Source organism: Neltuma alba, unplaced genomic scaffold (genome assembly GCF_004799145.2).
Source record: "Neltuma alba isolate B1F8T4 unplaced genomic scaffold, ASM479914v2 tig00010126_pilon, whole genome shotgun sequence".
NCBI lineage: Eukaryota > Viridiplantae > Streptophyta > Magnoliopsida > Fabales > Fabaceae > Neltuma > Neltuma alba.
In genome coordinates this window covers 122,819-137,518 of record NW_021635077.1, presented here as the reverse complement: position 1 = coordinate 137,518, position 14,700 = coordinate 122,819, and the positions used below count along the sequence as shown (strand labels likewise).

Below are 14,700 nucleotides of genomic sequence, written 5' to 3'. Positions count from 1 at the left end.
TATATTATGTAAATTTATAACTCTTCATTTTTTTATTATTTTTTTAATATTTCTCTTAAAGTTTTCGTGTTATGTACATATGATATACTCATTTGGTTTCATTTATAAGTTACTTCTAACATGTTTCACATATATTAAGAACAATCTTAAACTTTCTTAACTATTCTTTAAAATTCAATAACTTTTCAATTTTATCCCTATTTAATATATATTATACCCCATAAAAACAAAGCTAACACAATAATAAATAAAAGGTAAAATTATACATTTATATAAAACAATTTCTCTCTATCCTTTTTTTTAATTTCATGTGAATTTATAATTAAATGCTAATATTTCAAAAATAAGACACATAATAATGTGTAATTGCAGAACTTGACATAATAGATGTAAGAAACTTGACGTAAGTATTATTTATTATTTTTCATAAACATATTTACCCTTCTTATTGGAGACAATTCTATTTGAGATATTATCGGGTATTAAATATGGGTACCACTTTTAGTGAGAAGTATTGTCCATTATTTTAATACAAGTAATACAAATGAAATTTGTTTGCTTGTTGGATTTATTGTTGCTCCACGGGTTCACTGGCTTGGTATATGGAAGGCCCAAGGTTAACAGGTTGGGCTTAGCCCATCCATTGGCATTCGGAAAACAATGCGCAGAGATGGGTCTGATCCTAGCATGTTAATGAGATTAGTAATATTTTTATTGCGTAAAAAATAATAATTTTATTAAAAATTGTTTATAAAAAAGCATAATTCATTAATAAAAAAATCAAAGTATAAATTTCAAGCGTAACACCAGGAAATAGCGTTTGAATTATTTAAAAAAAATAGATTTTACACCCCACACGGGGATAAAAAATTTTTTGTTCCCTCCCCTCCATTTCCTTCCCGCCAAGCATGGGATAAAAATTAATAAAAAGTTAAAAATTTAATAACTATTGAGTTGATTTTGTAACAAATGATAAAGCTTAGTAGATGTAAAATAAAGGATTAAAGGGCAATTTTGGGCAAAAAAATATTTGCGTAGCAGCACTTGGTATCTGAAAATTTGATAAAGCATGATTAGATATTTTTGTTTTACCATTTGTTTCAGGTTTAAATGAGTTAAATGGACTATATCAATTATTTAATCAGTTTAGAGTTACTCTATTGCATGATTTTAAGGATTTAGAGTTAGGGTTTGAAAGTCAGATGAGGGTCATGGTTGAATATGATAATTTATCCAATTAAATTTGAGTCTAATGGTTGGGTTATGTTTAGTTGAAGTGAAATTGATGATTAATGAGTTTAGTTTGTTGAATAATATTGAATTTCATACATGGGATATGTTGAAGTTGAACCCTAAGCTAAGCGAATGGGGATTTTAATTAATTAGAGGTCTTGATTGTTAACTGGGAGATTCAAATGGATTGAAAGAGCTAAGTAATAATTGAAATTGGATCTAGGAATGAGGAATAAGCCCTAGAAGTAGTATGTGGGATTCCTAAATTTATGGGATAGTGTAGTGTAGTTAACTTGTTTTAGTATTATGTTGATAATAAGCTTCTGTACATACCATGCAAATTAACAGAACTAGTTTCAATACTCATCGTGATGATGAGCATCACGATGCTATGATGAAATCTAAACTATAAATATAAAATGCTAGATTAAAATTTTCAACTAGTGATTTTAAATAAAAAATTATTTTTTTAAAAAAACCTACAGTTAAGATATTATATTCATTTTGGATCACATACCTATTAAAGGAAAGCATTTTTAAAAAAATAAAATCTCAAATATTAAATATCAATAATTCATATTATATTTGAATGGTTGGGATTCGATGAGAATTATGATACTCCGACAAATATTGAAATTGGTTCCTTAGATTAATTTTGATATTAGCTTGAAGTCTTGAACATTCGGATTTCACAGGTAGCCACTACTTGAGTAAGCTAAGGTGAGAGTCAACCACGTTTGATTCACTCTGCATGTTTGTATTGCGTGTTGTGAGCTATTTTGTTATATGAATTCTAAAAAGCTATGATGTAGTTGTTTTATAAAATGCTTTATTCTTGTGGGACTCAAGTTGAATATGAAATGGATGTTTTCAGGGTTTGGATAATCAAAGTATAATTTAGTTGTTTGAAAGCTTGATTTTGAACTTTGAACTGTATTATTGCATTGATGATTATCACGGTTACTATTGCACTAGTATGGGATGAGGTCAGATTGATGGGAAGATATATTTTAAAGATTGGCATGCCACCATCAAGGAGCTCAGTGATATACACATGTGAGAAGATTAGTGTAAAACGTAAAAGTGATGCTTTGGAGTGCTAAAAGTTGTGCTGACAAGCTCGCAATAGGCCTTACAACATATTGCAAACATTACAATGTTTCATGATCTGCTTCCAAATATGTATGAATTTTCTGAGAGCAAACATGATTTAGAAGCATTCTGGGAGCATTTGTGCTTTTTGCACTTTACTAGATAATTTTTTTTTATATATTTCCTTTATATAATATAAAATCATATCCAATTTTCTTTTTAAGTTAAGATGCAAAATTGATTTAAATTTTTTTGCTCAGGAGCAATATTGTTTTGAAAGTTTTTTTGGGGTTCAATGTGGTTGTAGAAATTTCAAAATGTAACAATATTATCTACTCCTCCGGTCCTTAATATAGGACCCAATTTTTGAGTTGGTTTTGGTTCTAAATATAAGAGCCCTTTCTCATATTTATCAATTTTCTCTAAATTACCCCTATGAATACTCCCTCAACCATAATCAAGTAAAAGAGGAAGATGGAGTATTAAGAAAGATGATTATGGTGTTTTAGGAAAAATATGTCACTTTTCTTATAATTAACTAACTTACCTAACTTCCTTAATCTAATCAAATTAGTTAAATGAGTCTTATATTAAGAACTGGATGAGTATTTCCATAAAAAAACCTAACGTTGAGCAGTAAAAAATTGATGCTGACTGTTAATATTTTTAACAACAAGGGTAATATGCTTCATTTTAGCACTTTTGAGGCAATCTTAAATCCGAAAAACCTTCGGACAACATTGCTTTTAAATAAAATTTTTTGGAACAAATGTTGATTCTGACATTTTTTTTTTTGCCGCCATTTCTCTTCCCCTCAATTCCAATAAACACTTGTACATTTTTCATGGTTTATGTTGGCATTTTATTTAAAAATACAAAGAGGTTCCAGTTGCGTTTGTTTCCGCTCTTGCAATTCTCTCCTCAAATACCACACTGCCACCATAGCGCGTGCACTGCAAACCAATAAAAAGCCTGCCCTTCTCCTGTACTGTTCTCACGAACATGAGATATCGCGTGTGAGACAAAGACAACGCGGTTCAAAACGGAAAGGAAGAAGAAATGAATTTCAAACTAGACCACAGATTACTGCATTTGAATCGACGGACCAGATTGCTTTCTACAACAGAATACGAGTATATTTTTTTTTTAAATCTCCTGGGACCAAAAAAAAAAAAAAAAGAAGACGACAATATTCTTAGCATAGGCGTCCCTGCTAGGGCCACTGCAACTCCCTTCTAGGGTTTGAGAATCGCCGCGCTTCCCATAGTATTGAATTTTTCTTCACCCGCTTCATCACTCTTCTCTGTATACCCAGCTTCATTCATTATTTTGCCGTAAGTTCTCTGTAATTGATTCGCTCCCTGTAATATTCAGTACAGTGATTTAGGGTTGCTGTTTTGTTTTCATTTCCTTGCCGACTTACTTGGATGTTTGTGATCGTCATCTGATTCTTTCTTCAAAATAAATTCTCTCTCTTAAATGATATTTAGAAAAGTGAAGTGATGTCATGTATGTTTGCTGGGAAGAGGTAGAAAACGGAAGCGAACTTGACTCCTTGCATTTTCCATCTGTTGGGACTTGCTTAAGTAGTCTAACAGTGCTAAACTTTTTGTTTTTATCTCAATAACTGTAGCGCATATGCAGGTTCCGGCTGTGGTTTGTTGAGTTTATTTTTCACTTCCCGTACTCTAAATTATTTTGGCTTGACTTCTCTTGAAATAATCTTACTCTTTGATCACTAGGACATTGTTAATCGTTTAAAGATTGATAATGTTGTCTTCGGAACGGCTGTATCAGTATCTTGTATTGTTATTTCAAAAAATCTCTTTTACCGTAGCCAGTTATTCTCACTTTTGGAGCGTAATACGGAAATATTTAAGGGCATATATTATTATCCTTTTTCTGTTTGTTTTTCAGGTCAATTTTTTGTTGCTATTACCTTTAAGGACTTCCGTATCTGTTTAATTACTTGATTAGATTTGTGTGCCCCAGGTTCAGATGGCCATGGAGGTTACTCAAATTCTTCTAAATGCGCAAGCAGTGGATGGCAGTGTACGGAAACAAGCTGAAGAAAATTTAAAACAGTTTCAAGAACAGAATCTTCCAAGTTTTTTGTTTTCTCTTGCCGGGGAACTGGCAAATGATGAGAAACCTGCAGAGAGTCGGAAGCTTGCAGGTTTAGTTCTTAAGAATGCCCTGGATGCAAAAGAACAGCATAGAAAGATAGAGCTTGTCCAGAGATGGTTATCATTGGACTCAACAGTAAAAGCACAGATTAAAGGATTCTTGTTGAGGACCCTTTCCTCCCCTTCTCTGGATGCTCGATCAACTGCTGCACAAGTTGTTGCAAAGGTTGCTGGTATTGAGTTGCCACACAAGCAATGGCCTGAGTTGATAGAATCTCTCTTGTCTAATATTCCTCAACATCCTGCTCCTACAAGGCAGGCAACGCTGGAGACTCTTGGGTACGTCTGTGAAGAAGTTTCCCCAGATGTGGTGGATCAGGACCATGTAAACAAGATACTCACGGCTGTTGTTCAGGGCATGAATTCTTCTGAGACTAACAATGATGTCAGACTTGCTGCAATTCAAGCCCTATACAATGCCTTGGGCTTTGCTCAAGCAAATTTTTCAAATGATATGGAGCGTGACTACATCATGAGAGTTGTCTGTGAGGCTACCCTTTCCCCTGAATTGAGGATTCGACGTGCAGCTTTTGAGTGTTTGGTTGCCATTGCATCAACCTACTATGAAAAGTTGGCTCCTTATATGCAGGACATATTCAATATTACTGCCAAGGCTGTGAAAGAAGATGAGGAGCCAGTTGCACTTCAGGCTGTTGAGTTTTGGAGTTCAATATGCGATGAAGAAATAGATATATTAGAAGAATATGGAGGAGATTTTAGTGGCGATTCTGATATTTCTTGCTTTTATTTTATTAAGCAGGCACTTCCAGCTCTTGTTCCCATGTTATTGGAGACACTATTAAAGCAAGAAGAGGACCAAGATCAGGATGAAGGGGCATGGAACATAGCTATGGCTGGAGGCACATGTCTGGGCTTGGTTGCTCGGACAGTTGGTGATGATATTGTGCCCTTAATTATGCCATTCATTGAAGAGAATATAACAAAACCAGATTGGAGGCAAAGGGAGGCTGCCACATATGCCTTTGGCTCTATTCTTGAGGGTCCATCACCTGATAAACTTGTGCCACTTGTAAATGTTGCTTTGAACTTTATGCTCACTGCATTAATGAAAGATCCAAATAATCATGTAAAAGATACTACTGCCTGGACTCTTGGACGAATGTTTGAATTTTTGCATGGCTCAGCTCTCGAAACACCAATTATCACCCAAGCTAATTGCCAACAGATTATTACAGTCTTGCTTCAAAGCATGAAAGATGTTCCGAATGTTGCTGAGAAGGCATGTGGAGCTCTTTATTTTCTTGCCCAAGGTTATGAGGATGCTGGATCTTCTTCCTCTCCATTGACACCCTATTTTCAAGATATTGTCCAAGCCCTTCTTACTGTCACTCATAGAGAGGATGCTGGAGAATCACGCCTTCGAACGGCGGCCTATGAAGCCTTAAATGAAGTTGTGAGGTCTACTGCTGATGAATCAGCTCCGACAGTGGTACAATTAGTTCCCCTCATCGTGATGGAGCTCCACCAGTATCTTGAGAAACAAAACCTTTCCACTGATGAGAGGCAAAATGAGCTACCAGGCCTTCTTTGTGGTTGCTTGCAGGTCCTCATACAAAAGTTAGGTTCATATGAGCCAACAAAATTTCACTTCATGCAGTATGCTGACCAAATGATGGCCTTGTTCCTAAGAGTGTTTGCTTCTCGAAGTGCCACAGCACTTGAGGAAGCTATGCTTGCAATTGGAGCTCTGGCTTATGCTTCGGGCCCAGATTTTGCTAAATACATGCCTGAATTTTACAAGTATCTGGAGATGGGACTCCAAAATTTTGAGGACTACCAGGTTTGTGCTATCACAGTGGGCGTGGTTGGTGATGTATGCAGGGCCTTGGAGGAAAAGATTTTGCCTTATTGTGATGGGATAATGACCCAACTTCTGAAGGATTTGTCAAGTAACCAGTTGCATCGATCTGTAAAGCCTCCTATATTTTCATGTTTTGGGGATATTGCTTTGGCAATTGGTGAAAACTTTGAGAAATACTTGTTATATGCTATGCCTATGCTTCAGAGTGCTGCTGAGCTATCTGCTCACACATCGGGTGCTGATGATGATATGATAGAGTACACAAATTCTTTGAGAAATGGAATCTTGGAGGCATACTCTGGGATCTTCCAAGGGTTTAAGGGCTCCCCGAAGACTCAACTCTTGATGCCCTATGCTCCTTATATACTACAGTTTTTGGATAGTTTGTACATGGCAAAGGACATGTAAGTAAACTTTTGTACTTGATATTTTGTCAGTTAAATTCCTGCATTTTAATGTTTCCTTTTTGTTTGTCTAGGGATGATGTTGTTACAAAGACAGCTATTGGGGTGCTTGGAGATTTAGCTGATACGTTGGGCAGTAGTGCTGGCCCCTTGATTCAGCAATCTGTGTCCAGCAAAGATTTCCTCAAAGAGTGCTTGTCATCGGATGATCATTTGATTAAGGAATCAGCCGAATGGGCCAAGTTGGCTATCAGTCGATCCATATCATTTTGAGGTAACCATCCTTGCATAAATTTGTGCGCATGGGTGAGTCACAATTGCATGTCATGAGTCAGGTCATCACCACTTTTGGGCTTAATTTCTTGGGTACTTTAGCTGTCTCAGTTTCTTTTCAGTGACATGGAGTCTGCATTTCCATTTCGTTTTCATTTTGTTTTGCATTTCTCTACACAATGGTGGGTGATGATTTTATTTTCTTCTAACTTCGCAGAAAATATGGAGTTTTTCATACAGGAAGAGAAACAGGGCTAACAGTGAGGATGGACCAAAATGGTGATTTCCCATCATATATGTATATGCCAATGCTGTCTCTATTGGCTCAGCTTGATTATATTTCTTCATATTGGGCCGGTGGTGTACCCTCTGATATTTTATGGGTTGTAGAGCTGGGAGGGATACAGTCTGTCCCTGTCTTGTTATTTTTCCTCTATCATTTGGCTGTAGAGTGGAAAACAGTTATCTTGGTCTATGTTTTGGAATAGGCAATGAAACATATTTGCAGTCAAGTTAGTCAATCATTCTTCATCCATTAGTTTGTATCGAGTTTTTAGTTGATTTTTCATCTCATTCTATATATGAATACATCTTCAACATCTGTGAATAACCTGTCATCTTTTGTGATGAGGGTAACTCCTGAATATTATATTTTTACCTTCTAATTTATTCATTTTGATTTTAAAAAAAGTAATTTTGGAGAAATAATTGATAGTAAAATGATTTTCGTAGCCACCAATCCTTAATATTGGTACCCGGTAAATCCTGATTTGAAAATTAATGTTCAGTTGGTTTCTTTTGAATCTCTACTATTTGGTTGCTAGTCTGCCACTTGTATAGGATATTTGTTGCTCTATGATTGCCTGATGAGATAAATAAGGATCCAGCATTAGCATATTGTGACAGGTTTGCAAGGAGAAATATTGTGTACATTTCCCTTGGATGTGATTGCTGCTGTTCAAGATCACGCAGATTTCACGACTGGCTTCAAGACACTTCTTTATCTTGGTGTTACGATGACTGTAAGGATCTATCATGAAGCCTTGCATTTTTCATTTTCTGGGAAGTTATATAATTTCTGGGAAGTTGAAAGGTGATGCTTTATGGGGGAAACTAATGGCGATGGAAGTAATAAAAGGAATTCAATGAAACTACATTGTTCATCTGTTTCAAAGAGAAATTAAAAAGAATTAGAGGGCCTTCATTGTTGATGTTATTTTGCTTGATGCTTTAGTATTACTTTAGTACCTTCCCTGCAGTATTTAATGATAAATATAATTATTGCTAGGGGAAGGATGGGGTATTTTCTTTTGTATGATACTATTATGAATTATAAATTTAAATATTAAGACTTCAAGAGAACTAGATTATTCGAATTATGTCTGAAAAATATGAAACTTGACTTTGATATTGAGTTGGAGCCAAAGTTGAATTTATGCACAATTGTCAAGGCTAGCTTGTAGACAAAAAAATTCTCAATGGTACATTTAATAAAAGAAGTGTGTTTTATGTTACAAAATTACATTTTCTTGCTCAGGTGATTGCAGTGAAAGGTTTGCAGCTCAAAAGTTACGACTTAAATCTTTGTCCAGCAAGTGCAATTATTTCTGATATTAAGACAGACTTGTTATTGCAAGTGCAACGATGCCAGGATGGAAACGGGGAATGATACTTATATCACAAATGATTGAAGTTTTAAAAATTGTGCTGACTTGCAAATGTTTAAGTAAATAATTCTAAATATGAAAATCTCAGTTGCAAATCACTGAAAGTAACATATTAGCATTAAATTTTTGATTTGAAAATAACATTTTTTATATTTACAATTTTCTAACTCTATAGCTCCTCTTTTGGTAATTGGAGACCAAATTATTAATAAACAGAGTGATGTTTGGGGGGAAAAAATACCTTTGTATGAGGCCTATATTCTAATGTTTTGTTCATTGGATCTTTCTTGTCTGTCTCACTCCAAGTTCACGATACACACTTCATATATGTAACGATCGGTGATGCGACAATAATGGATCGGATGAGTTAGGGTCAAAACCTACCTGCTGGTTAGAACAGAAAAAGGTCAAAACTTGTCCATCGAGCCCGCATACATATGGCATAAGGAGATTGGACTCTCAAGGTCCTTTTTTCGTAAAAAATTTGCTGAAGATTTCAATCCCTTTTGTCACAAAAGTGCCACCTTTAACAAAACGTTTTTTTACTTGATATGATCTAGTAACGTTTTTCGGCCCCAAAAAAAAAAGCAACATTTTTACTTAATACTATCTCCTATAGAGCTAGTTAACTAATTTGAGTGATTAAGAAAATTAGTTAAGTTAATTATTTGCAATAAATAAGTATTATTTTTCTTAAAGTATCTTTGCTAATCAAGTTTATTAGTTAGAACTAACATTATTATAAGAACTATCTTTTAAAAAAATAAATAAATATAAAAATAAAGTAAGTTTTATATTTAAGACCAAACTAAGTCAAACAAACTTTTATATTAAAAACCGGAGGTAGTATGATTTAGTCCTAAATATTAAAAAAGTTAACAAAAGTACCACTGTAACCACCTTTGATAATTTCCGAATACCATACTAAGCCCAAGATAATTAAATACCATACGTCACTTTATATCTATCATGTATAAGTCATAACGTGATGCTTGATAATTCAAGATACTCCTCTCAGCACAAGCATTTGAAGTTTCATTGTCAATAGATGATCATGAAAACCAACTTTGATAGTAAAATAGAAAAGAGAACGAAAATCAAGATTCTGGTAAACCAAACATTCCCTTTAGTCTTTGGAGCTTATTACCGGCGTATTATATTCAATGTCATCCATTGCCCATTTTATTTTAAAAGCCAGATATGACTCATTTAATTGGATAGAGTGCAAATGAGATGGAACATCATTTGCAGGAAATAAAATTTCATGCTAAGTTGTATTGTACATATCATGACCCTATCATAAAATTGTTACTTGCTAACTGGTGCCCAAGCCAATTTGCACTTTATTGCTACTAAGAACAAGACCTGTAGCAAAATAATACCTTTTCCTTTCACTTTCCAAAAAATGTAAGCACTGATATGCATTATGACACTATTTGATTGCATTGATAAATAATGAAAGAATTAATTAAATTTCAAACAATGGAGCAGAGAGAAGGATGAATATTGTTTGACCTCAGTAAATGGCAAATTCCTATATAGGCTGCAATTCCAAGTTGCTGTGCCCAGTATTTGCAGCAGATGGTACAGATGTTGCAGACTCCTTGTTCTCACCAGAATTCATCTGTTGAACTGGTGGCGGATTAGTAACGGTTTCAGAAGAATCGTGTGATAGATGGCTCCTCATCTCCCGATGTTCCTGACATATGGCACACCAATGCAGGCAGCAATGCACCAGGCAGGGATCACAAGGTGAATTCTGAAAACAACAGAATGGATCATTAAGGCGAATACTTATGATGAATCTTTAGATTTGGTTAATAATTTTCAACTAGTAAGTTTAAAAAGACTGCCCTATAAGCAAATTGGAGAGGATCTTTTTTGAAAAAAAAATTGAAATTGAATAAATTATATATAATAATTCAAGCTCGTAGTGGTCCCTATGATAAATTAACCATTGATAACTGAAGTGATCTATTCCACAGGTCAATATATATATATATATATATTATTTGGTCTGTAATTTTAATCTGATAGTTAAATAGATGTGTTGTAGCATTGGGAATTAATTACATTCTTTTATCCTCATACTGAACTCCCCACTGTTGATATGGAGACCCCGAACAGAGTTGTTATATTAGGCCCCCCATCTGCAAATATCATGAGGAAACAGATCTGACTCTACAATATTTGTTATTTCCACACACATTTCTTAAACTAGAAATATTTTAACACTGTACAAGCATTTCTACGTAAGTAACATTGAAAATGATTACTGACATCAATTTCATTTATACACTCTAAAATTGGGACAACAAAGGAACCCTAAGAACGAACACTGCAAATATCTAAGCATGACGTTAATAGAAGATTTATAAGTTAATAATGCATAAGGCTTCTACAATTTCAGAAGTGTAAAAGGATTCAAACTATAAATAAATGGTAAAAGTAACAAAGATGCAAACCATTTCAAAATCAATACACATTTTTATACTAGTTGCACCACTTAAACAGATTCCTGGAAACTTGTATTGTTCAGGAAGACATAACCAAAGTACCAATAGAAGAGAATAAAATCACCTTGAGATGATATTTCTTCTGTAAAGATTGCCGAAATAGACCAGTATAAATGCCACACATCCACCACATGAAAAGCAGGCTTTCAACAATGAGAAATGATGTGTCAGGATCAATACCATTGATAAATGCTGTTGCAGCTGCAACTGCCATTCCTCCTTCTACACACATAGCGTGGCAAACACAAGCATTCGTCCAAGGAATGTCATCTCTCATTGCTTCAACATTACGCCCAAATAGAACACATGGGCAGAATAATCCAGTCCAGCCTGCAAGGCAAGCATCATTATTGTACAGGAGATGATGCATCATTCTGGAAAAACTCTCCAGGACAAGGAGACAATATATAGACAGTTAAATTCTTGCAGCTCTCCAGATCTAGTACACTGAAGTTTACAGTCATACACGAGGGAAGACATCAATCCTGTGAAAAAAACCTTAAACAGCTACTGGAGTTTCAACATATTAACATAGAAAATTTTGGTCATTTTCCTTTCTTCATTCCATATAAAAAGATATTTTCTAGAGAGCAAACAAATCTTAGGCTATCACAAGCAATGTACACTTTTCTACGCAAATCTCACTCGTAACCCTTATATTTCTACATATAATGCTGAGATGTTATCTCCAGCAGCAGCACCACCACCAACCCAAAAAACCAAAAACAACAGAAAAAGCAAAACATGTTTATAACGCAGAAGGTGATAGTTGCATGATGATTGAGCGTAATATGCTAAGACTGGAAACCTAAGCATTTTTCTTCTTTTCCTATTACAGTCCTACTGTCAAGTATTTTGTCCTGTTGCATATAGTACCATCTTCGTGTGCATATCACATAAATTCTTGCTCTTAGCAAATTGGAGCATTTTACACTTCTTTAGCTTGCCAGTGCTTTTCAAAACCTTTCTTCAGAATTTGCACTGCTTATCTAGTTTACAAGTTACATGGAAAGAAAATAAATCCCAAGAGAAGAATGTAACATCTATATATACGAGACAACTTTTTTATAAAAAAGCATATGGAATCTTACAACTTTCAGCATCTTCTACACAACCACAGATTCCAGTTGTCCAATCTTCATCTGCTGGGGGTTCATAACTTTCAGGAAGGACTTGTCCACATTCTTGGCACCTATGAACGTTTAACTGTTGAAAATAATCTTCATCAGCAAAGAAAATATAATAATAACAATAATAATACAACAAAGTAAACTGGCAAAGTTCTTAGCTAATAGCCTTCTCACAAATTGATCCACTTTTGGTCCACATTAAATAAGCAACATATGCTTTCAATCCCATGGAAAAGAGTTACCCTACTCTCACTATTTACTTCTATTAATGTCCTTTCTCAATTCATGACATAGTTTGAACCTGGTGTTGTCTCATTTTTACTGCTTGCTTAACAAACAAATTAAGGAATTGAATAGTCACTATAATTCAAAACTTGAGTATTTTAGATCACTACCTTCACCACTGATGGAGAAGGTAAATAGATGTTTTTATCTTGTCAGAATCCTTTAGTTTTATCTGAACTAGGTTAGTTTTATTTAAATTAGGATATTTAGATTGTCTTTTGAATGAACTTGTTTGGATTTATCCTAATATCCTATCTTATCTAGTATTTAGAATATTTTAAATTTGAATATGGTTCATTTTATCTTCTAGAATCACAAAAGTTTTGATCAACTAAGACCAGGGTTCTATAAATAGCCCTAGGATTATTCATTTGTAGACCTTTTTGATAAATTGAATAATGTAAAAAATCTGGTGCTCATTGTCTCCCTCAAAATACCTTAAACTAAATTTCTTCAAATCCCAATATACTGAATTCAGTGCTTTGATATATGCATCATTCATAAATTGTCAAACATGCTTTGGTTTCTTCAAACATCAGAAGCAAAAAAAGTTCCAATAAATCCTGTGATAGAAAATTGATTCTCTGCTGGCTTTTCAGTTTGCTGCTTGCTTTTTTCATGTATTTTCTTTTACAAGCTCCTAAAAATCATATATGTGCATGCTCGAAATCTTTATTCCATGTATGGCTTGCTAAGACTGTAAGCAACAATGTGCTCTTGAAAAATGCCTTGAAAAACCAGGGTCTCTGCTTTATCATGGAAAGTACATTGCATGAATATAAAGATATTTAAATCAATAAGAAGTTGCACTAATCATATTATAAGCCACAAAATTCTGTGACTCATTTCTCAAATTTTATGTGATGCATGTTAAACATATAGGTATTTATTATTTCATAATAAACCAATGGCAAAATTAGGTATAGAAATGATAAAAATGTAAACCAAAGACCCAACGATACAACAAAGAAGAAGATATGTATCTATTCATGCAACACATATGTATGACTCTCTCTGTGTGTGTATCTGTGTATGTAAGTATGGGGTGTGTGTGGGGGCGTGGGGGGGGGGGGGAGAGAGAGAGAGAGAGAGAGAGAGTCTTTATCTCTTGTATGGAAGGCCAGAACTTAAGCGGCACGTACTTCTCTTAGAAATCTAATAGAGAAACAGGAGCCTCATTTTATTGCACAACCTTCACTTTCTTTCTTTGTCCCCCCCCCCCCCCCCAAAAGACAATAAAATCTATATGAAACTACATTTAACCATTAGAGTACTATCATATGTTGAATTTGAAGTAATGCATGTGAAACGGTAAAAAACTGTAAACCAAAGACCCAACAATATGGAAATTCTTGATCTCCCAGAGAAGTGAAACAAACAAATGAAGGACGGAGAGGAAACCCACATTCAAATGTCAATACCCAAATCGGATTCGCATTGAGATCACGACTTAACAACAACTGATATGTCATGAGCAGGAAACAGAGAAAGGATAACTAACCGATGGAACCTCAACGGCTTGATTAAGCTCGCCGGGAGTGATATCCTGCAATTGCCCTCGATCCTTCGTCAACTTAACGTACCTCGATTGTCCCTCTGCCATCTTCTACGGCCACTGCAAGGAAAAAACCGAATTTATGAGAATGAGTGAAGAGGGAAAGCGAATCAGAGGGAAAACGAAGGAAGCAGGGAGGGGAAAAAACGTGGAGCGACAAAATGTTGGTGACATTGGGCAAACCTGAAAGGAAAACAAAGTCGTAATCGAAATCTGGATCCGTTGGTTTCAGAGAGAACGTAATGTTACATCTCTGATCACGAATTGATTGATTCTGTCTCTCGCTTTTCCACTCCTTTCTGCGGGAATGTTTCATACAGTTATTGTCAATTGCTTTCAGTTGAAGAAAACACATGCGCTCTTTTTGTGTTGTTTTGCTCTTTTTTATACTCCGTTTTGCTTGGGTTCAATGAGAAATTAGTTCTGATAAAAAAAAAACTGAGAAATTAGTTGAAATTATTTCCAAAATACCAAAAAATAGAGTATTTAAAATTAGTTGATATTTTTTTGAGTGGTTTTCTTTGGCTTCAGCTATTG

The 14,700-nt window shown here is 34.7% G+C and overlaps 2 protein-coding genes across 4 annotated transcripts; one reads left to right on the top strand and one right to left on the bottom strand.

Annotated features, from left to right (window-relative positions):
* Positions 1 to 3,533: 3,533 nt before the first annotated feature.
* Positions 3,534 to 8,367, top strand: LOC114754271 (importin subunit beta-1-like). 2 transcript variants are annotated; one of them, XR_003741143.1, is made up of 5 exons: positions 3,534 to 3,659; positions 4,318 to 6,737; positions 6,812 to 7,011; positions 7,228 to 7,289; positions 7,917 to 8,367. XR_003741143.1 is itself a non-coding variant. In XM_028943059.1 (4 exons), the coding sequence occupies exons 2-3, from the start codon at positions 4,324 to 4,326 to the stop codon at positions 7,008 to 7,010; spliced, it is 2,613 nt and encodes an 870-aa protein (XP_028798892.1). In that variant the 5' UTR covers positions 3,534 to 3,659; positions 4,318 to 4,323; the 3' UTR covers position 7,011; positions 7,228 to 7,611. The 2 variants fall into 2 exon arrangements, 1 of the variants encoding a protein (XP_028798892.1); XM_028943059.1 differs by lacking the exon at positions 7,917 to 8,367 and having other exon boundaries at positions 7,228 to 7,611.
* Positions 8,368 to 9,882: 1,515 nt separating this feature from the next.
* Positions 9,883 to 14,490, bottom strand: LOC114754272 (cell number regulator 6). 2 transcript variants are annotated; one of them, XM_028943061.1, is made up of 6 exons: positions 14,347 to 14,490; positions 14,110 to 14,223; positions 12,285 to 12,399; positions 11,258 to 11,523; positions 10,193 to 10,436; positions 9,883 to 10,042 (listed from the first exon to the last, which is right to left on the bottom strand). In XM_028943061.1, the coding sequence occupies exons 2-5, from the start codon at positions 14,209 to 14,211 to the stop codon at positions 10,212 to 10,214; spliced, it is 708 nt and encodes a 235-aa protein (XP_028798894.1). In that variant the 5' UTR covers positions 14,212 to 14,223; positions 14,347 to 14,490; the 3' UTR covers positions 9,883 to 10,042; positions 10,193 to 10,211. The 2 variants fall into 2 exon arrangements, with proteins under 2 accessions (XP_028798894.1, XP_028798893.1); XM_028943060.1 differs by lacking the exon at positions 9,883 to 10,042 and having other exon boundaries at positions 10,051 to 10,436.
* Positions 14,491 to 14,700: the final 210 nt, after the last annotated feature.